Consider the following 25,338-nt stretch of genomic DNA (forward strand, 5'->3'; position numbering starts at 1 on the left):
ACAGAGTGGGCACATATCTTAGGAATACCTTTAAATTTGATTATTCATTTGTCATCTCTACTTTGCAAAGGAATGAAGAAGATTTAATTACATTAGAGTACTCATAACTAAGAACTCAAACACACACACGTGTTTATTCCTTTCTGTCAGATTAGAAGTACACGTAACACGCTTCGGTTTCACCGTCCTGATTCCGCTTATTGCAGCGTTGGATGGAAGAAAAATAGGGCTAATTTTTTTAATATAGAAAAAATATTGATAGTTTATTTTTTAAAAAAAAAAATGGGACTATTTGGTATAATTACAATTGAGTAAATTTTGTAGTTAGAAAATTAACACGTAGGGAAGGTTTTGCAACAAGTGGTGAGCGTGTTGCCCAACACATGAGAGATGTGTTGTTCATGTAGCCAACACGCGGAGAGTATGTTAAATAATTTGTTTTTTAGATTTTGTTAGACAGATAATAATTTTTGTTAACAATATAAATAATTGGTTTTAAAATTGGCCTAATAAATTAAAAATACAATACACTCTAAATTATTTATCTAAATTTTAATATTAGGATAATCATTCGTACACTTAGTGAATTAAATATTCGATATATTTATTATTCACATTATTTAATATTTTTATTGTCTACCTATATCTTTTTTTTCTATAATATTATAATATATTTCAAATATTAATATTCAAATAAAACATCATCTTTATTTTTATATTAAAAATAATTTTCAAAAAAATAATACTAAAAATATCTAAATCAAAGTCAACCTTATCAAATAATAAATAGGAGAAAACCAGCATGATCTACTTTATTATTGTTGATTTCATTTTCTAAAATAGCGTTACTCAACTAAATAAATAAATAAATACGTCTATGACTATTGGATTGCACACTTGTGGACGTGGCAGCATGTCCTCTTTAACAAGTATTAAAACAAAAAAAAAATGGCTATGAAAGTGACCAAATGAATGTGACTTTTTTATTTATCTAAATATAAAAAATATTTTAATATTTTAAATACGCACAATACAAAAATGTTATCAGGTCAATTTATATAAAATTTTTACAAAATAAATTTTGCCATCATTTTAGATATAACGTCTGAAAAATAGAGTCAGACATGTTAAAGATATTTTTGATATATCATTAAAGATATTTTTGATATATCATTCGTAAAATGAAAGAATATCATTTTTACTTTATCATTCGTAAAATAAAAGAGTGTCATTTCTGTTTTATTACCCATAAAATAAGTGAAAAGAAGCACGAGAGAATAGAGCAAGAACACGAGGAAGGAATAGAGTAGAAATAGAAAGAAAATATAAAGAAGAAAAATAGAGTAAAAAAATTATTTTTTTTAATATAGGACGAAAAAGACAAAAAAACCTTATGAAAAACAACACTATAACGGTCCAAGGTGTTGCCGACATAGTTCGGATGTGTTTGGAGATCAACGATTGTACCTGACACGACTACAATTAATTAGAACCATGCCGTATGGATTGCAAGTCATAAATTGACAAAACTTTCAATTGACATGGTTACCTGGAATGAAAGTTTGCAGTGCGTTGAAATAAGCTGGTCGTATGACGCATCCCAATCACCATAATTTTTCGCAATTACCTTTTGCTTTGCTTGCCACACCTTCTTGTAAGAAACCTTGTACCCATATGCTGACTCGACTGAACCTTGCAGCACCTTTATGCAAATAGTAGCATCTACTTTTACCATGGGATATATATGGTGGCAGATGACGTCGCTATCAAGTTGAGCATGATCTTGCGACATGGAGCTTGCCAAACAACTGTGAGGACCTTCGTATTTTCGGACCACCCAATATCTGGAGGCCCTTGTCTTTGCAACTCGAACCGACCAACGGCATTGGTCCCCAAACTGCTTGCATCGACATACATACCTAGCTTGATCTGACTCTACAACCTTGTATTCCGCACTTCTACGAATATTGTAGTTATTTACGGCAAGCATAGCAGTTTCTCTATTAAGAAATTTCAGACCGACCTCCAGCTCCATCTCACTGGACAAAGCATAGTTGCTAGGTGTGTCTTCAGCGGTGGTCGAACCATTGCACCGAGATTTAAAGACAGAAAGTGGCCTGGAGTACCGCTTGATCCACCACCTGATTCAACATGACTCGGAAGATCCCTCTCGCGGTGAACAGGTTGGGTTTCAGGAACCACTTCTGCTTCTTCACCACCGTCATCTTCGATCTCATCTTCGTCGGACGTGTCTGCCAACCCACCGACAATATCTTCTGGGGATGCAACTCAGTTAGACGGGGGAGGACGTCGAGAACAATTTCCTGCTACTTGTCCGTGCGTCACAAAGGCGTTGAATGGGGGACTCCGAGCTCTAAGAATCTCCTGGAATGGCATCAAATCAACGACACCAACATTTCCAGGTTGCACCACATTATTGGAACTAGAGGAGCTTCCACCAACATCTTGGAGACAAACACATAGTTCCAACGAGTAGATACTTCCAATGCTCCGATGATAAGAAAACATCATCGAAACTTGTTGGTCAGACTTAATCTGCATTTTCTAATATGCAAACGAGTTGGCAACCGCAACTGGCATTCTATAAGTCAACTTCGTGATTTCCTTCTTTCCGACCAGACCGGTATTCATTAGGATCACATTCTTCAGCTCTTCGAACAACGTCTACGGAGGAATCATTATCCACAGTGGATCATCACAAACAAATGTAATACCTTCATATGTGAGAGAAATTTTTCCATTTGAGTATACAACAACGTACACATTTTCGGTGGCCATGGACACTACAAAATACCCACTACAGAATTTTACAAAGAAGAGAAAGACATAGAGAAAAGAGAGAGTCGTTGGAGTAGAAATTTTCCGTCACACAACAAAAATTTCCATCCATGCTTGCAAACTGCCTGCCCCGTCCCTTTATATAGCGAATTCCGGGCTCCATTTCGTGTGGAGTACAGTTGATGTGGTTCTATTTCGCGTCCGGCTCGATAGAGTTGCCCATGGTGTGCCAATTCGCGTGTACCAGCTTGGAGTTGCACCAATTCGCGGACACTGTACCTGAGGTACCATTTCGTGTCTGCTATTCCTATATTGGAACCCTGGCCCATTTCGTGGGCGGCTCCCCTGAATTGGCATGCAAACTCATTTCGTGGGTAACGTACACGAATTGGGACTGCGTACTCTTGGAATTATTTTCATCCATACGTAATTAGAGAATTAAAGTTTTTTCCTTATTTATTTTAATAAAAAAGTCCAGATGCAGCACCTACGTAGAATTTGACATATTAGAGTCATTTTTGATGCGTCATTCATAAAATGAGAGGACATCATTTCTATTTTTGTCATCCGTAAAATAGAAGAATGTCATTTGTGCTTCATGACTCATGAAATGGGTGAAACATGAGAAAGTAGAGCAAAAGTATGAAAAAGAGAGAGAGTAAAAAAAAAAAAAAATAATAAAGAAAACACAGAATAGAGGAGATTATTTTTTTTCTATGACAAATATGTATAACCTGAATTTTAGCTTGAAAAGAAAAAATGCATATTGAAGAAGACAGAAAGAATAAAATGAATGTTAGAAGGAGGAAAAAATTAGGGCAACACATAATATATTAGATTGTCATATATTAAATTATAGGTGAAACCACAGATGAAATTAATATAAAGTTGATAATAGAGAATCGTTATAAAATTTAGGGCAAAAAACAAAAATAAGTCAAGGAAAAAAATAATTTACGTGAATAAGCCAAAACGAAAACTGTTTCATGAATCCACCAACGCATATTTATATGTAGTTCGAACCAGCTTGGTTCGAACTCCATTTCTACATAATTCGAACCAGTTTGGTTCGAATTACACACAAACACACGCACACACTAATTCGAACCAGCTTGGTTCGAATTACACACACAGTAATTCATTGTATAATTCGAATTATGCTGTTAAAAAATTAATAATTTATTAAAAAAATTTATTAAAAAATTTATTTAAAAAATTAATAATTTAAAAATAAAAAAATATATATTTTATTTCATATGTTAAAAAAAGCTAACAAAATATTTAATAGTCCATTTTTAATAGTCCATGAATATTTTTTACCTTATCCATTTGGTGTTTCCATTCACTATATTGGTGTTGGGCCAGGACGGGACGCCCTCATATTCAAGTGATCTATTACTAATTTCTCAGAGGTCACAGTTGCGCTTTCATGCTTCTAAAGGCAAACTGAGGATTTTTTGTGGAAGAAATAACTTATTCCCTCTAACTTCTGGAGTTTTGGGATGCAACATATTCATAGTGACTAGTGAGGAATTGATGTATTATTCTGTTATCTATAAGCAGTGGTATTATTAGATTTTTGCGGTAATTTTACGTGGGAGATTTACCCTATAATTTTGCAGTTCTTGCAGGAATGCCAAGTAGTTAAAGTAGTATATGAATTTAGCTATATGGGAATAACATTTGTTCTTGCCTATGATTTATCCAGCAGAAATAATGTTGTACTTTTAACAACTCCAGGAGCTTTTCATTCTCAATAGTATCTCTACAGTTTCAGTGTTGTGATTTTGTTCTATCTGATCTGTGTTTTGACTTTTCAGTTATCAGTTATCATTTACCATTTCAGTTTTAGGAGTGAGGAATGAAAAATTTAAATTTCTTAATAAATATAAGATGCAGTGTTATCAAACAATTTGTCCACGCAAATTTTTACCTTCAATAAGCAGCAAACATCTTTGCTACAAGGATCAATAATAACAAAATAAGGAGACAAAGTTGTATGTAAAAGATAAAGCTGTGTGATAAATGTGTTGCAAAAGAAAGTTACTTATATAACTGAGGGGAAAATGTAGAAGAATTTGGACAATACCATTTAAGTTGTTAGAATATAAAACTTAATCTAGTATCAATATTATGTAGATTCAGAGGGAGTATATATCAGCAAGTGAGCTTAGGTGACCAAGACTTTGTCATCATCACCTGGTTGAAGCAGCCCTCAGCAATGGCCTTCGCAGATGCTCTAGCTTATCCATGCCATCTGAGGCTGACCTGTCTAAATCACTACGCATTGTTTCCGCAATGTCTTTGAGTCCCATCAGACTTGGAGCTCCCTGATATGTGAGAACACTAGGGGATTTTGCAGAAATCCTCAGCCGCTCCTGCAAGAATTCAGGTGGTTTGCGGGTTTTCCCATGTACGAAGTCGATGAGGTACGCCAAACCTTGATTTGCATCATCCTGCATACCACTTAGTGTAGCCAATCTTTCATCCAATGATCCCACTGTGTAATGCAAGATTCCCAAGTCATCATGGAAATTAGTAATTGTACTTCGAACCCCAGCAACTTCATCCTTAATTGACCGTGCCAATTCATTCTGCTTGAGCATTTTGTCATCCAAATGTTGGATCCTCTGTGTCAAATGCTTCTTAGCATCAGCAATGACATCTGAGGCATGCTGCAGCTTTTTTGTCAAATCTGAAACAGCTTTTTCCATACTACGTTTAGTGACATACATAAGATCTGAGAATGAGATTCCCTTCCACCACATGTAACCATAACCCACAACACCCAATGCAGCTGCTGGAACCACAAGTGAAGATAAGTTACTTTCTCCAGAACCCCCATTCAGTACTGTAATTGGCCTGCTTGATGTTAACTGCCGAACTTCATTTGCCAATCGACGCACCTGCGCAGCAATGGCATCAGCATATTCACCTTCACCTTCACTGTGATCGCCAGATTTTTCCCATCCCTTCACCAACAACTGGAGATCGCCAATTAAATCGGAAAGTTTACCGTTCTTGATGAGGACGGTACTGGTGTAGCCAGCTCCAGCTATGATGAGAATCTTGGAAAAGCCGATCCCGCTTTGCATAGCCATAGCCATGGTTACGACTTACGGAGAGAGAGAGAGAGGTTCCGGCGCCCTGTCCGCTTCTATAGTTGATTTTCTTCTTTCTTTTTTATCTTCTGGGTCGAAGCTACGAAAGTTGCTGAATGCGGTGACAAAAGAGAGTAGTTCGACGGCTGGGTGGAGCGCGCGGGTTGGTCGCAGAGTTTGAAGCGGAGCAACGTGGCTTCCAGACGAACGCGAACTCGAACGGTGAACGCCGAGCGAACGTGAACGGCGAAGAACGCGAACGAAGACGACAGCTGAACGAAGACGTGAACGTGAACGGCAAACAAACGACGACGGAAGGACGGCTGAGCAGACAAAGACGACGGACGCCGAGCTCGAGGAAGCAGCCGCGATCGGTGACAGCGAACAGGGGTTGAAGACTTGGAGCACGAGGGAAGCTAGATGACGGATGGCGAACTTTGAGTGCGACGGACGGCGGCAGCATTCCACTCCTTGCGGCGGTGGTGTAGGCTTACAGTGCTAGGGTTTGTGTGATTTCTTTCTAAGTGATTAACATATTTTATCACGGGCAACATTTTACTTCGTCACAACTATTCTCATGTTATATTTCACAACACCATATACAAGTCTCAAAACTATTTGATATTGGTTTTTTTTTTCGCAACACATTTTGTTGCGATAAGGATAAAAATGGATGACCATGAGCAGATCATATTTTCCATGCTAAATGGCTACATTATCAATGTCCTTATATTTAATGATAGTTAAAAATTATAGCCTCCTTGCATGTATAAATAGACATCCTCAGTGCATGATATGGAGACACAAGCAAATAATAAAATCAAATACTCTCTCTTTATGTTACAATCAAATACTCTTCTCTTTATATTACTACTACAGTTCTTTCTCTTCTTTTATTTTATAAGTATTTTAAATTCTATTTTCTATTACTCTTTACATATAATATTAATAGCAATATTAACCATCTTTATTATATTGAGATTGCAACAATAAACAGATGCGATTCTCTCTCTTTATTTTTAATACTTCTTTCTATCTTTGTATATATATACACATTACAACATATTATATTATTATATATATATAAATTATTATTGGGCTAATTATTTTAATACTAGAGTCTTCTATTTGTACATCTCTATTATATATATATCTTTTATTTCACAACACATTTTAGTAATTAAAAAATAACTTTTTTAATAGTTAGGTCATTCATTCACTTGAATAGACATTAAAATTGAAAAAAAAAATAATTTAACTAAAGTTAAAATATTATTTATTTTTTTAATCTAGACATTAATGCACAAAAGTTAGAAAATTAAAATATTTTTTTAATGATTAATATATATTTTTATTTTCCCTATTAATCAGATAAAAAAAACTTATAAACTTTAAATTGAAAAAAAAATAAAAATAAAATTGAGTGCAAAATAAGATACAAATTTCTCACAAGAAAGGTGGTTAAAATGAAATAAAAGACCAACACATACCATTGTTTAGCTGCATTTAGCTCTCTCTCTCTCTCTCTCTCTCTCAGGTCTGCAGTCCTTTGATAGCAACAGTGACAGATAAGCAATGGAGAAAGGAGCGACTAAGAAGAAATCATCACCTCTCTCTCTGCAACAGTTCATCACTATCACCACCCCTCTTCTTGACTTGGAAAAGGTACCTACTACGTAGCTACATAACACACATTATTCAAAAGCTTTCGCTTTTCTCGTTTAATCCATTGCCCATCTTTGCATACTCGTTTTTGTGTGTAAAAATGGAATTATAACTGAATAGACTAATATGACTCAAACCCTGCAACTAAAGTTTCCAACTTTCGGAGGCCTCTCCGTATCAATTTACGATTTCAAGACCAATTTTTACTGTCCCATGTAATAGCAAGTGTTCATGGGGTGATTAGAAAAGTGGAAAAGATTATAATTTTGCATAGAATGGTTTATGTTGGGTGGTGACTTCAGAATGGATGAATGATGGGGATTCCTTTTCAAATTTTCTCCTCTGTTTTGTTTTTTTTTGGGCGCTTAGGAAGCTGAGATATCAAGCTCAATCGCCACAGGCGCATCAAGGAATTTGGATACTGCTCAAAAGAGAGGTTCCACAATCCTTAACTTGAAGTGTGTGGATGTCCAGGTTACTTGTTTTTCAGTTCATCACTTATGATCATTTTATGTATGATCTTATATTCCATTTTGTTTTCTTTCCTTTTTCATGAGAATAAATAAGGAATTTGAATTTTTTATGTTATGCCTTATTTTATAGTGTGCTATTTGAGTAATAAGTAATAATTGATGAGTAGAGTTTCAGTTGGTATTCTTATATGGTGCTTCTCTTCCTTCTTTTTCATGAATATAGACAGGGCTTATGGGAAAATCTCTGATTGAGTTCCAGTCTACAAAAGGAGATGTTCTTCCTGCACACAAGGTGAATGATTGACTTTCTTTTATCAATTACTTTGCATTTCATAAATCTCTGACCGTTATATCGTTCAACTCATATTTGAAGAAGTTATCTTTAGTACTCAGTTTTATATGAACCTATTCGATTGTTCACATTTCTCGGTCTTTAAGTAATTTTCTATATGTTACATTTTCTTCCGCCTTCTGTTATTGACAGTAGAAATACTTTCTTCAATTATTTTGAGACTTGTATGTGGCAAAAAAGGTTACCCCAAATTACTGATAAGACAGTTTTCTTATGTATTTGATCAATATTGTTATACTCTCAGGAGTTAATGAAGTCTTATTTTTGCAGTTTAGTACTCACGACGTCGTCGTTTTAAAACTCAACAAGGCTGATGTAGGTTCTCCTGCTCTTGGACAAGGTGTTGTTTATAGATTAAAGGTAATTCTTAAGTCTCTGATTCAATTTATGGAAAGAAAATTGCCCATGCTGTTAGCTACAGGTGATCATAGCATTGGACACAACTTTGACTTGCTGGTTTGATACTAACAGGACTCATCAATAACTGTTGCTTTTGATGACATACCTGAAGATGGTTTAAACAGTCCCCTAAGGCTGGAAAAAGTTGCAAATGAGGTATGCTGATAAGTTCACCTTGTTATCTCTTCTTATCTAGAATGCCTTTGCAGATTGGTTATAAATAGTAGCATTGCTAGACTGGCATTTTGTTTTCCATGATGTGTTGTAACACTCAATTGGTGTTTACTAATGTCAATCAGAAAAAAAATAGTTATTCATCTATGTTTGTTAGTTACCATGTGAATTTTTAATATATTTTAGTTAAGGTTTCCATAAAATATATGAATGGGACAATATATGAAAATTTTGCTCTTCTTTTTTAGTTAATCATTATCTGGTGTAAGCACACACTTTATCACTTTGCTTAAAACTTTTCTACTTTTTTCTATTGAAAAATATTTTATCTGTTCTTCATCTCATTTTCTTGCTTCTGAGTTCTTGTATGCTGTAAATATTCATTACTCATGCCTCATGCAGGTGACATATCGCAGGATGAAAGATGCATTAGTACAGTTGAGTAAAGGAGTGCATAAGGGTCCAGCTGCTGATCTAATTCCGGTCTTATTTGGGGAGAGGTCGCCAACAATGTCCAAGAAGGATGTTTCCTTCACTCCTTTTAATACCAAACTTGATCACTCTCAGGTGCATAACCTATTTTCTTGTATGGCTTTTTTTTTTAAATAACTTATTCATGACTCTTCTGCACTTTCTGTAAATTATTTTCATTCAATGTATTATTTAATTTTTGTTGGTGCATGCCTTTGTAGTTATAATAAAGCACGTGTATTTACTAGTTATAGCTATCTAATGCCTATTGCTATCGATAGATCGATCCTCTTCCTCTTGAATGCCCAATGGGTTAGGGACTTAGTTGCAAAAATGTTTTCAACTTAAGAACACTAACACTCAGTACTATAGTAGTATGTGTAGAACAAATACAATCAAGAACGACGTAATTGGATTTATTTTGCTAATTAATCATTTGAGTGAAGAAGCCTTCCCATTTAATAATAATGGTTTTTCTGTGGTATTTCATCATTTTAGCTTTGCATATCCGCCTTGTGATCACAAACTTATGTATTTTAATTTCTGGTTTTTATCTGCAAAGAAAGGTGCAATTTCAAAAGCCCTATCTTCGAAGAATGTGTTTTTGCTACATGGACCTCCTGGAACTGGGAAAACTACAACAGTGGTGGAAATTATATTACAAGAAGTTAAACGTGGATCAAAGATTCTTGCTTGTGCTGCCTCAAACATTGCTGTTGATAACATTGTTGAGCGGCTAGTTCCACATAGGTATAGTTATTTATCCTTTTGGCATTACAATAGTCGGTATCAATCTAATTGGAGTCTAGCACTAACAGCTTTTACATGACAACATTGATTGATGAAATTATGTATAAAACAGAATACTATAAAATCATATATATATATATATATTACTTGTTCATAAAGTCGAACTTTTTGTTTAGGGTTAAGCTGGTGAGAGTAGGTCATCCTGCACGCTTATTGCCTCAAGTACTGGACAGTGCACTGGATGCTCAGGTACATTATGATGACTTGTTATCCCTCTTTCTTCTATAATACCACTCTACAAAAAGAAGAATTGATTATAAACAAGAAGAATTCACGAAGAGAAGAGATGTACATAAGAACAATAATGGGTTCTTGTAGGGCTACAAAATAGAAGCAAATAATCATCTTTAGAGTCACTCTTCGAATCCTCCTCCTAAAATATTAACTGATGAATTGGTATCATGGTATTCTTTTGGTATTTATGCTTCAGTATAATCGACTTTTATATCCTTTGTTCTTTAATTTCTTGTTAGGTACTACGAGGAGATAATAGTGGCCTTGCAAATGACATTCGAAAAGAAATGAAGGTAAAGTCTTAGAGTAGAAGTTAAAGAACTGATTTATTATCATTTGCCAAAGTTAATGGTGATCATCTAGCTGACACTCAAAAGAACCTCTTTTTTTCATTCAGATTTCATAATTGATGACACTATCAACTTCGTGTATCATAACTAGATATAATTACAACAACCAACCCTGAAGAGAAAGCTATGAATGGAAAAGATAATATATATGAATATAATTTTGCACTAAATATGATGTGTTTCTTTCAGGCATTGAATGGAAAGCTATTGAAAACCAAAGACAAAAGTACAAGGAGAGACATACAAAGGGAACTTAGGACTCTATCCAAGGAAGAGCGCAAAAGGCAGCAGCTTGCTGTAACAGACGTACTTAAAACTGCAGATGTAATATTGACTACTCTGATTGGGGCCTATTCTAAGAAACTCGACAATATGTCATTTGATTTGGTAATTATTGATGAAGCTGCTCAAGCACTTGAAATTGCATGTTGGATTCCTCTGTTGAAGGTAATGTTCATTGGCATTTGAACTATATTTTGATGTTGTTCTCAACATTAAATATTTCTTTGAACTGCAGAAAACTAATGCTTGTCTCTAAACATAGACCTGATCAGCATTAAAATACAGTTTTATAATCATACAAGCCTAATGTCATCTTGACTATACTGAATTAAATGGAGTTCAATGTTTTAGGGCTCAAGATGTATCCTCGCAGGGGACCATCTTCAACTTCCTCCAACCATTCAAAGTGTTGAAGCTGAGAAGAAAGGTTTAGGAAGAACCCTCTTTGAACGACTTGCAGAAATATATGGAGACGAGGTCACATCTATGCTTACAGTCCAGTACCGTATGAATGAACTCATCATGGATTGGTCTTCTAAAGAACTTTACAACAGCAAGGTGCTCCTTATCGTCTTCATATCGGATCACTATTCTAAATATTTTATTAACTCTTCATGCAATGTTATTCTGTGATGACAGATCGAGGCTCATGCTAGTGTTGCTGCACATACGCTACATGATCTTGACAATGTGAAGAAGACATCATCAACTGAACCAACTCTTCTTCTCATAGACATTGCTGGGTATGTGGGACTATTTCATATATTGAAAAATTTATGTCCTTAGAACTGCTTGATTAGCCGGAATATGTGGAACAAAGACATGACATTCTCTTGTTAATGAAACTTTGCATACCAACATTCTAATTTTTTTTTTTAAATTTTGAATGATCTATACTAAGTGATTGGTAGAAACAGTTTTCGCTAGCCAGTCAAGAATTTCAATATTTGAAAAAATTGCATCACTAAAGCATGGAACAATCATTATATTTCATAATTTACATAGATTTCCTGGGAATTTACATAAGCCTGCAAAGTTGTTACAAATTCAAACGGTGTGTAATCAGTTGCTTGTATTGATGAAATTCAGATGTGATATGGAAGAAAAGAAAGATGAAGAAGATAGCACTCTTAATGAAGGTGAAGCTGAGGTTGCTATCGTTCATGCCAAGAGACTCGTTCAAAGTGGTGTGCCTCCTTCTGATATTGGAATTATTACCCCATATGCTGCCCAGGTATGAGATTTTTTTGCGTGAAACATTGATACAAATGTTAAACAGCGTGTTTCATGTGCTAGTGTTTTTCTAACTTGTAGTAACCATTATGGCAGGTTGTTTTGCTCAAGATGTTGAGAAACAATGAGAATCAGCTGAAGGATGTCGAAATCTCAACAGTTGATGGGTTTCAGGGAAGGGAGAAGGAAGCCATTATTATATCCATGGTCCGATCCAACTCAAAAAAGGAGGTATTTGTAACAAGGCTGCTATTTCCTTCTATATAGTATTTGGTTGACAAATTTTCTTGGCATAAAGTATAAGAGAAGAAACTTGGGATTTATGTTTCAGGTGGGCTTTCTGAGTGATCGCCGGCGTATGAATGTGGCTGTGACACGGGCACGAAGGCAATGCTGTCTTGTCTGCGACACCGAGACAGTCAGTAGTGATGCATTTCTGAAGCGGTTGATAGAGTATTTTGAAGAGCATGGCGAGTATCAGAGTGCATCCGAATACCAGAACGAGTAGGCTGAATTCTCAAGGTTAATGTTGCTATTGCTGCTGTCTTCAGAACTATTGGTTGTTTTGATGATGTTGCTAGTAGATCTATGAAGGTTTTCTCAATCCAAGTCATGTATGAACTTTCCCAGAAACTCATACTTCCAGAATATTAAGTTTTGTTACAATAATTATTATGCTAAGCATGGTCAAGTTGCTGATTTTGACTCGATTGGTGAATTTGACAGGGAGTGTAAGACAAAAGCAAGGGTTAACATGAATTGTCAAAAAGCTGCTAATTAATGTGTCTGATGAATGGAAAATGGGAGAGTCAAGGTGCAATTTTTGGATAAATCTTTCATCTCTACTTTTCATACACATTACAGTGTTAATGCTTATATAGGTTGGTCATTTCCCAAAGCTTGAGCAATTATAGGAGATAAAACACTAGAGACTTGTCAGAATTCTTGCATATTATTTATTTTCATAAATCATTCATACTACTGTTATGCTTGTCTTATTTTATGTGATTTTGTTTTTTCTTCTGACTTATAACCTATCTAGTGAGTTGTTGAACTTGATATACCGATAATCGTCGTTTTCCTCTGTGAACTACTTTGCCAGAGCAAAACATAAGATTGAAAGAACAATGTTAGAACTTAACACTCCCAAAAATGCTAAAAGTAAGTCAACTCATAATATTACTACTTGTAGACTGATATTATTATTTAGTTATCTCTATTATCATAAGCTTCTTAGTTCTTTCACACACTGGTAGTCTTCTATTCTAAGCTACTTCCTACTCTTACATTGCTACCAACAGATTGAAACTCAGCAAGCATAAGACAAAACAGGAATAGACTGGAGAGTAGCAGTAGAACCAAAACCATCCTATCTATGCTTAGGCCGATATGCTAAGTACTCGCTTATCTAACTAGATCTCGACGCTATAAAGGATAGAGTAGTTCTCTTTTTCGAAAGCCAGGTAAGTTTCTTAGAAGTTCCAGATGGAAGAATAGAAATCGAGCTCATAATTTGTTTCATGTGCTTCCAACTGGGTGGATTCAGCTTCTGGAAAATCTGCAATTCCATGCATGCCAATCAGTTCCTCCCAGTTAACACTGTTGTCAGAAAACAGGCCTAGTTGAGCATAGTCATCGCACGATGCAGCTTCAGGCACTGTCGAACTCCCCGAACTATCGGTTCTTTCTTCCTGTATTTCTGCTTTCAGTATACCCATCTGCTGAAGAAACTCATGAAGGTCTATCTGTGGCTTCTCGTGAAGATCTCCAAGCATCGCCTCTGATGATGCTCGAGTGTTTTTCTCCTCTGGAGGATCTTCTTCTGCATCAACTTTGCTTTCTTTTACACTCTGAGTTTCACCCTTTGGATCATTGGATGAACTAGGAGATTGATTCACAACCCCATTCTGCTTAAACTGCTGAAGCCTCTGATGGATTAGATGAACACTAGGTTGAGCATTCACATTGAGTAGTCCACAAGAAGGGAACATTGAAATGAAGTTCTTGGATGGCATCCATTTGAATTTCCCAGATTTGATGGGAAAGTTGGAGCTCGGTTTCAGGTGGGGAAGGTTAAGATACGCATCCGGTCCATAGAGCCTCCGCGCAGCCTCGTCGTAAGCCATGGCAGCTTCTTCGGCCGTGGCAAAAGAACCAAGCCAGAGCCTGGTTCTCTTCTTTGGCTCTCTGATCTCTGCAACCCATTTCCCCCAAGTCCTTTGGCGAACACCTCGATACTCACACGAAGCGTTCTGGGGGCCGCCTTTCCCTCTTGTTGGACCCTTCTTCCATGGCTTCAAGGGGGATTTCTTGGTAGTATCCATGGTTGATGTTGAGAGAGTGTGGTGAGTGTTAGAGTGAGTGGTTGGTTATGCATGTTGGTGCATGCAAGGCGCGGAATATGTAGGAGCAAGAATGGAGTTCGGTATAAATGTTTTCACGTTTGCAAAAAAAAAAGAAAGAAAAGGTAGCATGTGACCGTTACCTAGTGAATTCTCATTGTTTCAAATCTCATTTTTTTGTTAATCTAACGAAAAAAATCTTCACTTATCACGTATAATTAAATCATAACAAGTTAAATGGTTGCGAATTCGGTCAACACTGGTTACTATATTGTATGAAATTTTCTTGTATACTTAAAAAGAATTTGGTGACATATATATTATGCAGCGTTGACTTGAGTTATAGGTTTTTGTCTGTGTCTTCAAAACACGGGTTATATAATTTATACTTTTTGTTTACTACGCTCAAGACACTTCGAATCTATGACAAGCGAGATACCGAAATGATAAGGCAAAACAAAGGATAATAAGGCGACTTGCTTCAAAATGTTTTACACGAAAATAATACCAATAAACATATGTTAAATTATTTAACGATTTTTAGTTATTATTTTTATATAAAAATATTTTTATCTGAAGTAGCAAGTCACCTTAAAGTAATAAAAAAAACAGTTAAATAACATTTTTTTGGAGTGTTCACAGTATTTTTTAGCTTAATAGACTGAGGACTATTTTTAGGGGTGAGTACGGGTCGGTTTGGTTCGGATTCAAGGTGAAATTAGAATCGAACCAATTAAAATATAATTGGTTCGGTTTGGTTTGAATTTGTATTTTTTTGTGCATGTACCCAAATCAAACCAAATCGATTAAGAATAGATTGGTTTGGTTCGGGTAATTGAGTACCCGATGACTTTAAAATTCATAAAAAACTAAATTTTTATCTTAAAAATTCAACAAGTACAATAAATATATAACATTAATATAAATAATCTAATCATGTTAAACACCAAATACATTAAAAACTAAAATCATTAAAATTCAAACATATTAATAGTGAATAATCTCACTAAAAGCCACTAAAAGTCATACACATTTTTATTTTTTTTATTTAATTAATATATAATCGGGTTTACGGGTTGGTTCGGATTCCGCACCTTCAGAACCAATACCCAAACCAATCACTAACAAAGGTCATTGGTTTGGTTCGGGTTGAACCCGATTACCCGTTGATTCCAGAACCAATTTAATTAGTTCGGTTCAGGTTCGGACAGGTAATCGGGTACCCGCTACCCGTGCTCACCCCTAACTATTTTGTCGCGGAGTTCTATTTAAGAGTTTGTTATTGACTAATGAATTACTGCATGCACAAAATGAAATTCGAATACCAACACTTACTTAAACAGACTAATAAACTAATTACTAGATCAACCCAACTTAGTTTAAATAGCATATTTTAAAAATTCAAAAGGTAAACAGCATGAGGTAAATTAATATAGTAATTTTTTTTAATTCCATGTTTAACATATATAGGAGAACTCTAAAAATGAGTGTAATGAAACAATGCCACGGCAGAAAATATTAAGAGTAAGATAAATTTTGTCTTTTATGATATCAAATTATCAATTTTTGTTTTGGCAGTCACGGGTCCAGCATTATGTGGAGCTTGGATAGCATTGCCACTTTGCCACGATGGCCCGTTCAATAAATAAAAAAGAGAAAAAAATAAATAGACTGATGAAAATATTTAAATATCCTAAAATATTTTCCCTATTTTAATAGAGATAATAACTCATAACTCTATTTGAGAATAGTATTAAGAGTATTTCAGCAATTTTTTTTTTCTTTAAACCAAAGTGTTAGTTAAACTAGTAACATCTAGCGTTTGGTTGAGAGACAGAGACTGAAAGACTGAGACTGATAGAGACTGAGAGATAGAGATTGAAATAAATCTCAGTATTCTGTTTGGTGTAAAGTAGGAGACATAAATTAAAACAAGAATAAAATTCTAATTTAATTTGTATAAAAAGTAAAATTGGAATTAATTAATTGAAATAAGGATATTTTAGGTATAAAATGTTATTAAAATTTCAGTCTCCATCTCTAAAAATCTTAGTCTCCTATGTCCCTACTTTCTGGAGGTACTGAAATACTGAAATTTTAAGGACAGAGACAGAAAATTTAATACCAGTCTTTAAACCAACAAACATGATACTGAGTTTCAGTCTCACAGTCTCTATCTCAGTACCTCAAAACAAACGCTAAGTAATTATGAAAATGGTGATATTAGAGGGCACAATAAGCATGCATGTCAATAGGCAAGTGAAGGTGGTAGTGTGTGATACAAGATCCAAGAGGAAGAATTGAATGATGTTGAGGTGGGTGATTGATTACAATATTATATCCAAAGAGAGTGGTTTGAATGAAGTGTCTTGACACTTTCTTGGATTCTATTTCCATAAATAAGAGTTGAATTTGATCCTCAAACAACTCACGAGCTATATATATTCACATGTTGTGTTCTCATACACAGCCTGATTCTCGAGACTCAACTTCACCTTTATCCCATTCCCATGTTCTGCTCTTCTTCCTCTTCATACATATCATGCATTAACTATCAGAATGTTGATCAACTCAGTCTCACAATGCATTCTAATTAACGGAATACTTGAGTTTGTGATATGGACCAAGATACTTATTCTGTGGAAAGTTAATAAATTATAGAAGAATAAATATCCGAATTGGTTTTTAAGGAATTTTAAATCGGACATTTTAGTCTCCAACAAATTTTTAAGACTTACTCTGAAGTCTTAATGAAAATATTGGTCTCTCGTCGCTTTAAATCAAAATTTTAATGTGTTGGACAAATTCTAAATACCAACAAATTTTATTATAAGACAATTAGGTTTCAAAAGAAATCACTTTTAAATAAATTATTTTCTCATCAAAACAAATAAAAAACTGGTCTATCTGACGAAATTAATTTTAAAGGATTTTCAGATAATGAAAATTTATTTGATCTAGAATTTTTTTTAATGACTAATTTGGGTGTTTATTTATTATGAGTATAGAACTTGCTTATAGAGAGATATAGTCTCTATCTATGAATTCTATTGTACTTTAACCGATTAGGTTGATTATGAGAGTGTAAGTATAATTTTCACCAACTAATCTTTTTACTTGCAATACTTCAATTCTTGATATTATTTAAGAAATATAAATATTTAATTATTTTAATGAAGTCAATGTTGATAAGTTGTGTTAAGCACATTACATTTGCATATTTAATTAAGGAATAGATCAATAAAATATACCATCAGCAATCTTAAAATAAAATCTACAAAATTAGAAGAACATAATGCAAACCAAATAAGCAATGGAAGGAGGATATATTGGTTTCAGTTGGATCTAAAACTCAAAAACAAAAAGGACATTATCAAAATACTGAAAATAGTGCTTAGGCTTGGACCTTACAATATATATAGAAGATAGTATTTAACTTTCAACTACTGGAAGAGTGCTACAAAAAATGAAAGAATTATACTTACAAAGATGAACAACTATACTAATATTAAAAGATTAAGCCAATTCCATCAAAAAATAAAAGCAGCCTGGTCATTTCAATTTTGGGCGAGTTCTATGCAGGCTTTTCCCTTTATCCTTCGGCTTGTGTAGTGTGTTTCTTCCAAGGAATTATTGGGTCACAACCAAACTTAAGCAATCCCTCCTGCATAGAGAAAGCAAGCAACTTAATAAACAGATGAACATATGTAAAGTAGAAATATTACATGCAACTGCAGGGCTCATGATGGAAAGAATACAAATGAGGAATCAACTTGTTTAACCATCCAAATCTAATAAAGTATTTGAATGCTCTAAACACAGAACAGTGGAAGCAAGGGACCAATGAACAATGCTCACCAAAGACAAGTGATTGTTCTTCTTGTTGCCCATAATATTCACTTTTCTACTAGAGGAACATTTTTAGCTTGTCATTTAAGCCTTTCTTTCAATTGCATGATGATCTGCACATGATTCATAGGCTTGTTGCTGATTTCTTCCAATTTTAAAACTATTGATGTGATGCTCACATAGATGAGCTCCGTAATTTGTCTACGGAACCTGGTAACACAATTTCTACTCTTTTGATCACAGATATGCTCATGTATAATTTTTTTCTAGAAGGACTATGTTCTTTTCTATTAACTTCATGAAGTTGTATTATGGATTATGATACCTTATATCCTTATAAAAGATGCAAGTTCTTTTCTTGCCAAGGAAGCCTTTTTCTTTGCTTCAACACATCTTGAAATAGCCTGATAATATACACAAAATGGGCACAAAAAGTTTCCTTCTGCATCAATCTGACAAGTAGTTAGGCAGCTTTCATGAACCATAATTGGACAAGTAGTTTTTCTACAAACAAGCAATTTACCGCCTTCTTTACACTTCATACAACATTATTTTCTGCCAGCCTAGTACTTGTTGAGATATCATGTCCAGAAGTGCAGTGAGAGCTCAATAATTCGCATCACTTAATATCACTGCCCCACCAGCTTTATCATCTGCAGCATTAGGTTCCTTCCCTTGAGCACCTGTTTTTCTTTTAGATTGCAATTCATGAATTACATTGAGTGCCTTATGTGCAGTATTGTCTCCGTTTTCAGGAATAACTTCGTTTGTGAATTGTGAGCAGAACTTTTGTTTTAACTGGTTCATCTTTTTGTTGCTGACAGTATTCAATGTCAGATGTATGCTTCATACTGATTGAAGCTTGTGGCTCACCATGAGAGACTTCATTCTGGTTACTGGATTTACACCGAATGGAAGCAAGGTGCTGATCATGACTACCCTCTTCAGACACCACTCCCAGATTTTCCCGGACATCCTTGTCGGTATGATTTTCTATTACCTGTTTTCCATGGGGAGGGACTGACTTCTCTTTGTTGGAATCAACATTTAAAAGTGAATTACATCTACTCTTCTTTACATTTACTTCATCACATTCACTAATATCAACTTGCTTTCCGAGTTGGTATCTCATCACATGCTCATCAGCCGACTCAGCCCTGTTCCTCTTGCTGGGTATAATCTTATCAAGTAAAGACTCTTTCGATGATTCATTCACCTTCTCTAAAATTGCAAACATTGGGTTCTCTTTTGCTCCCATGTTTTCACAATAATTGTGATTCCCATTATCTCTTTTCCTAAGATCATCGCGGACGTTGTCATTGACATGCACTGTATTCTCATTCTGATGTAGCAATCCACTAATGTCTCTTAAATGATCGGCATATGGATGAGTACCTGCAGTGATTGATTCTTTTAGCTATTTGACAAGAAAGAAGGGAAACCAACCAATAAGAATGGTAAAAAAAGAAAAAATGTATTAAACTCATAAGCGAAAACAACAGAAACACATTCTTATTTTCTTAAGTAACTTTGAATCACCTGCTGTAAGTCACATTTGATAGTGCCTCTTTTATGCATAATAAATTGGAAAACATTCCATTTCAAAAGCTTAGCTCAATCCATTTCTAAATTGGGTAATGGTATCTGATTTTGTTTTCCCAAAAGAAATAGTCCATTAATTAGCATAATGATAAAGCTATCATCATAAAACATATCCAACAAAATAATTAACTAGTAAACAAATTGCTTTACACAATTTTACCTCATCCAGTATTTTTTGGAGGACATCTTCACAACTGCTAGAAAAATCAACCGAACTCTTGAATCCAGGCCAGCTGATGTAGCTTCATCACAACCAACTCTATGAGCAGAATCGAAAATTTCCTCCAAACATCTAAGAGCAATCAATTCCCTTGTCTTTCCACAAAAATCAGCTCGCGCAACAGGGGCCGCACGAATCAAAGCTGGCGAACAAAAAGAAAAGAAACACAATCATGAATCATCAATTTTCAGAATCCAAAACAAAAAGAAGCTCCTAAAATAAGGATGGCTAGCCAAGTCAAGTGAGCTGTTTCAGTTTACATTTTGAATTTATATTCATATCATTTCATAATCAAAAGTAAATCATCATTGTCTTGACAAAATTCAAAAGCAGTAATTAAGATGAAGAAAAAAAAAAGAAATCAGTAAAACTATCATTATACTGAAGAAACAGTTCAAGTGTTACAATTAGTTACATCTTTTTTTATTCCAATTGCAGTAACTGTATCAAGAAACCGAGTCCTCAACGAAATTTAGTAGCGCAAGCAAAAAAAAAGTTAATAAAATCGAGTAATTTAAAAAAAAAAAATCTAGTGAGAAAGAAAAAGAACGTACTTGAGAATCGATAGATGCGGAGGTTTAAGTGGTGCTGAAATCTTCAAGAGAAAGAGAATGAGAAGGAGAAGAAGCCATCGATGATTCCATCAACTAGTTTAACCCAATTTTCTGAAAACCGGTTCGAACCTGCCGGTCGAACCGGTTGAACCGCAAACCGATGAAAATTACGGTTCGGTTATATTTTAAAGCCACAAAAAATGAAAACCGAAGCTGAACTGCTGAACCGGCCAATAACCGGTCTGTCAAATCAAACCAGTATCTAGCCAGTAACCGATCCATCGAACCGAACTGATACTCGGTCGGTTTTCTTATTTTGCCTAAAAAAGCCAAAACGCACCCGTTTAGCATTATGATTCACTAACCAGTAACCTCCCTAACCCTTACCAACCCTCACTCACTCCAGATCTCCAACGGTGCATCAGCAGTAGCACACACTCCCTCCGTCGTCCCTCTCATCACCCTCAAGCTGGCCGTTTCTCTCAACGCCGGTGAGATCAGTCCCTCCCTTTCGTTCAACCGCCGGACTGGTCTTGATGCCATCGCAAGTTCGGGCTTCGAAGCTCACTCAGTCCCTCATTTCTGTTCGTGCAGCTAACGTCTCAGACTCTCAGCAGTGGAGCCTCCTGCCTCCGTCACGAAGCTCTCTTCCACAGTCCTCGGCGCCATCTCTATTCTTCCGTCGCAAGCTCTGTTCCTGCCTCTGTCGTCAGCTCTATTCTATGCTTCATTGCTTCTAACCAAGGTTCTGAAAACTGGACCGGACTGGCCAATTTAACCGCAAATCAGTCACCTGGTCGATCCAGTTGAGCCTCAAAACCGTCCTATAAAAAATCGGTTGAATCAGTGGTTAACCGGTGAACCAAACGAACCGGTCGGGTTTTTAATGGCACCGGTTTTTTATTGTTGGTCTGAAACAACGCCGTTTTGACGCGTTAAAAAAAAATGAAAACCCATTACTGAACATCTAAACCCACGTAGCCCCAGCCCCATTTGTTCAGTCCCTCACCTCACCACACCTCATCCCTAATTCCTCTTCCAATCTTCCTCCAACTCCAACGAAGAGCAGCCGCCACCCAGCCACCATCACCGCTATCCACTCCTCACCGTGGGTCGTCGGTGCTTCTCCCCTCCTCGCCCTGCTCCTCATCGTTTCTGGCTGTCACTTCTTCTCTGCTTCCCGTTAGTCTTCCCGTTGCTGCCTCTTCGCTCCGCACCGTCTCCCGTCATCGTTGCATACGTTGCTTCTCCTTGCCGTCGTCGTCTCTCAAAGATCTGCTTGGAGCTGTTGGCGTCGCAGTCTCCGTCATCGTCGTCTTCGAGCCCTCTCACTCCTTCTCTTTCTGTCCGAGCTGAATTTCCTTCCTCCCTGGCCGTCACTTCCCTTCCTCCCTCATTGCCAGTAAGCGCTGCTCCTTCAATTTATGGTGTTGCTGATTTTCTAAAATAATGGTTGATGGTTAATTTGAATGATTCTGTTAAATTTTTTTTTGTTGAGTTAATTTTGTTGATGGAATTCTGAGTTGGGGTTGATGGTTGATTTTAACAGTGCTTGTTAATTTTGTTAATTTTGTGTTCTGAGTTGGGGGTTGTTGTTGATGTGATTCTGAATTTAATTTGGATGCTCAGTATGAATTCTTTGTTTAGTTTTTCTATTTTTGGATTTTCTGATTTTGGATGCTGAGTTCTCTGTGTTTGGATTCGAGTTTTTATTGTTGAATACTTGATTAGAAGTTTTTGTTAAAATTTTTTGTGATTCTAAATTCTTTGTTGCTGGTGGGTTGAGTTTCTATGTAAGTTTGTTATTCTGAATTTTTTTTGTGATTCTTGAATATGATCTTTTGGGTTCTGGCCTCCAAAAGCAAGAAGTGTATGTTGTTGCCAAGGCTGTGATTAGAGGTAAAGGAATTGCTTTGAGATGATGAACCTGGATAGGAGAATTATGTAGCACCAGTTTATTGTTGTGCAAGAAGTCAGAGAGAGTGAAAGAGAATTTGAGAATGAAAAAAGAAATTGATTTAATTATGATTTGTAGGTCTCTTTTACACTGAAATATACAAATATTTATAATAAGTTGCTTTAGTTTCTATAATATCTACATGTATATTAAATTTTAATAATTTTATTATATATTTAATTAAAACGGTTCAACTACGGTTCCACACCGGTTGAACCATTGAACCGGTCACTTGACTGGTTCGGTTCTTGCAACCTTGCTTCTAGCTTCTAGGTATTTTTTTTAACAATAATTGCTGAATAATTTGTGAACTTATGGGGTAAATAATTGTTAATTAATCTGTGAATTACTAGGTTGAATAATTGTTGAATAATTGTTCATTGTTCCGAAAGTCCAAAGAAATAAGAAGCTTCTAGGTATTTTTTTTAACAATAATTGCTGAATAATTTGTGAACTTATGGGGTAAATAATTGTTAATTAATCTGTGAATTACTAGGTTGAATAATTGTTGAATAATTGTTCATTGTTCCGAAAGTCCAAAGAAATAAGAAGCGGCGAAACAAAACGATGTCGTACGACGACGTTGAGATCGAGGACATGGAGTGGAACAAGGAGCTTCAGGCGTACACGTACCCTTGCCCCTGCGGCGACCTCTTTCAGATCACCAAGGACGATTTGAAACTCGGCGAGGAAATCGCTCGCTGCCCTAGCTGCTCCCTCTACATCACCGTCATCTACAACATCGAAGATTTCTCCGATCACAATCGCAGCAACAAACCTCTCCAACCTTCAAATCCCCAATCCCTCACCGTTGCTTGAATTTTCAGGTTACTATCCCTGTTTCCTCATATCGATTTTCCTTTCTGTTGCCGCTCAGCTTAATTGCACTATTTTTTGCACTAATCTGAGTGTTTACTTTATGTATCAACTTTTCTTTCTTTTTTTCTTTGTAATAATTTGTTGAGTAGTATATTAGAGATAGAAAGAGAATCCTTTGGCTAAAGTTATGTAACTTAGAGATGAAATTTATCACCTTTGTCTTTGTATCGTGTTTACTTTTAATCCCTAACCCTAAATCAACATATAGTGTGTCTTATATATACGTTTGTTGGAGTATTATTGCTATGTGATATAGCTGATAGGTATATTCACTCACTTTGCAATTTGCATATCATACCTCCCCCACCATTGGTTTTGGTGTTGCCAGCCATGCTCACATGTTGGACTGCATATAGAACTTAGAAGAACTGAAGAAGTATGGGGTATATGTGAGCTTTTCACAAAATAAGGGGGTGTTGAATTAGTGAATTACCGTTTAAGTTTTACCCACATTGATTTGAGAATAGGTTTGTGACTGAGCTTCTTTTCAAGTAATCAATGGGAATCTATTCTCATTAGTACTAGTTTGTCATATGCTAAATTCTGATGCACTGATCACTAATTCTATGCATAGAATAGATTATCACTTGCTAACAAATCTATGGTTCCCCCTTTCTTTTTGGGTCTAATAATGCCTGTTCCCTGTTGTTGACTATGAATTGTGTTCATTACTATGACACTTCACTTCTTTTTAGTTCCCTTCTGCCATGTTTATGCCTGTTTCATTTGGTCTCGAGTTTACATTGGGATATAGATTTCAAGGAAGTGAAAGTCAAAGGAATACGCTTGATTTGAATGTATTGTATTTATACTGAGAATGTTGCATATTAGTGCTCTTGTGAATGACGGACCTTCTTTTGTATAAATGACTAAAATTGTGTAAAACCACTATATTGCAGGTGTCCTGGAATGGAGGCCGGAACAAGTTTTGTCACAGCTTTTGACTTATTGTAGCATGCACAGCACAGGTCTTGCTTTGCATATCGGAATTCTTGTTATTTGAAATGAGAAGGGAGAGATAAGCGACACCAGAGATTATATATAGTACAGAAAGAGCGCTATTATTTCTGTATCATTGTTATGTGGGAAACTAGCTTAAGCTTTAGTTATTGAACTTGGTTGAACTTTTTTTGATAGGACATCGATTCTTATAAAATAAATCATCATTGGTATATTTATGAACCTTTTATTTTATTTTGGAGCTTATTCATTATTCTATGCTATAGCTGCTCAGTAGCATAAATGGGCGAAAACTTTGGTGCAGCAGTTATTTGACCATGTGATTAGTCAATGTGTTTGTCCTATCAACTAGGTACCTTTTGGCAATGTTAGTAGTTAACTAGATTTATAACTTAATTATTTGGTAACCATGGTGTACTTATTGTTTGTCCCATACGAACTCATAATATAAGCAAGTGAAATATTCTGAATAGAGTGACGATGATAAGGGCCAAATTAATAGCCTTTAGTTATACCCACGTCAATATCATTCTACGCTTATCAAATTCTTAGGGAAAAGTAGTCTCTACGATTCTTGGAACTGTCATGTTGATTAAATAGTGAATTTTATTTCCAGTAATCAACATGGCAAT

The 25,338-nt window shown here is 35.5% G+C and overlaps 3 protein-coding genes and 2 long non-coding RNA genes across 9 annotated transcripts; 2 read left to right on the forward strand and 3 right to left on the reverse strand.

The window, feature by feature from the left end:
- Positions 1-4,827: 4,827 nt before the first annotated feature.
- Positions 4,828-6,598, reverse strand: LOC112757285 (uncharacterized). Its single transcript, XM_025805881.3, has one exon. It carries the CDS (start codon positions 5,904-5,906, stop codon positions 4,995-4,997), a length of 912 nt encoding a protein of 303 aa, XP_025661666.1. The 5' UTR covers positions 5,907-6,598; the 3' UTR covers positions 4,828-4,994.
- A 762-nt stretch (positions 6,599-7,360) lies between these two features.
- LOC112756694 (uncharacterized) lies at positions 7,361-15,026 on the forward strand. 4 transcript variants are annotated; one of them, XR_011873760.1, is made up of 18 exons: positions 7,386-7,565; positions 7,935-8,039; positions 8,262-8,330; positions 8,661-8,750; positions 8,862-8,945; positions 9,366-9,530; positions 9,997-10,184; positions 10,361-10,433; positions 10,718-10,771; positions 11,018-11,275; positions 11,462-11,668; positions 11,750-11,853; positions 12,200-12,344; positions 12,440-12,574; positions 12,675-12,957; positions 13,070-13,157; positions 13,446-13,504; positions 13,645-15,026. XR_011873760.1 is itself a non-coding variant. In XM_025805320.3 (16 exons), exons 1-15 carry the CDS (start codon positions 7,476-7,478, stop codon positions 12,849-12,851), a joined length of 1,944 nt encoding a protein of 647 aa, XP_025661105.1. In that variant the 5' UTR covers positions 7,385-7,475; the 3' UTR covers positions 12,852-12,865; positions 13,070-13,339. The 4 variants fall into 4 exon arrangements, 1 of the variants encoding a protein (XP_025661105.1); XR_011873761.1 differs by lacking the exon at positions 13,446-13,504; XR_003179386.3 differs by lacking the exons at positions 13,446-13,504; positions 13,645-15,026 and having other exon boundaries at positions 7,361-7,565; positions 13,070-13,339.
- On the reverse strand, positions 13,521-14,667 carry LOC112756695 (dehydration-responsive element-binding protein 2F). The gene has a single exon (XM_025805321.3). It carries the CDS (start codon positions 14,665-14,667, stop codon positions 13,816-13,818), a length of 852 nt encoding a protein of 283 aa, XP_025661106.1. The 3' UTR covers positions 13,521-13,815.
- Positions 15,027-17,992: 2,966 nt separating the features above from the next.
- Positions 17,993-21,898, reverse strand: LOC112755197 (uncharacterized). 2 transcript variants are annotated; one of them, XR_011873763.1, is made up of 5 exons: positions 20,911-21,898; positions 20,297-20,498; positions 18,860-19,929; positions 18,544-18,647; positions 17,993-18,349 (listed from the first exon to the last, which is right to left on the reverse strand). It is a non-coding gene; the product is annotated as an uncharacterized lncRNA (long non-coding RNA). The 2 variants fall into 2 exon arrangements; XR_003178943.3 differs by having other exon boundaries at positions 18,544-18,744.
- On the forward strand, positions 21,866-24,920 carry LOC114925458 (uncharacterized). Its single transcript, XR_011873762.1, has 3 exons — positions 21,866-22,312; positions 23,364-23,694; positions 24,646-24,920. It is a non-coding gene; the product is annotated as an uncharacterized lncRNA (long non-coding RNA).
- The last annotated feature ends 418 nt before the right edge of the window (positions 24,921-25,338 follow it).

Source organism: Arachis hypogaea, chromosome 16 (assembly GCF_003086295.3).
Source record: "Arachis hypogaea cultivar Tifrunner chromosome 16, arahy.Tifrunner.gnm2.J5K5, whole genome shotgun sequence".
Taxonomy (NCBI): Eukaryota; Viridiplantae; Streptophyta; class Magnoliopsida; order Fabales; family Fabaceae; genus Arachis; species Arachis hypogaea.

Coding starts and splice junctions, on each gene's coding strand:
- LOC112757285 (XM_025805881.3), bottom strand. CDS start 5,906: ATGGCTATGGCTATGCAAAGCGGGATCGGCTTTTCCAAGATTCTCATC.
- LOC112756694 (XM_025805320.3), top strand. CDS start 7,476: ATGGAGAAAGGAGCGACTAAGAAGAAATCATCACCTCTCTCTCTGCAA. Junction 8,331..8,660: donor ATGTTCTTCCTGCACACAAG/GTGAATGATTGA, acceptor TTATTTTTGCAG/TTTAGTACTCACGACGTCGT. Junction 11,276..11,461: donor GTTGGATTCCTCTGTTGAAG/GTAATGTTCATT, acceptor TCAATGTTTTAG/GGCTCAAGATGTATCCTCGC.
- LOC112756695 (XM_025805321.3), bottom strand. CDS start 14,667: ATGGATACTACCAAGAAATCCCCCTTGAAGCCATGGAAGAAGGGTCCA.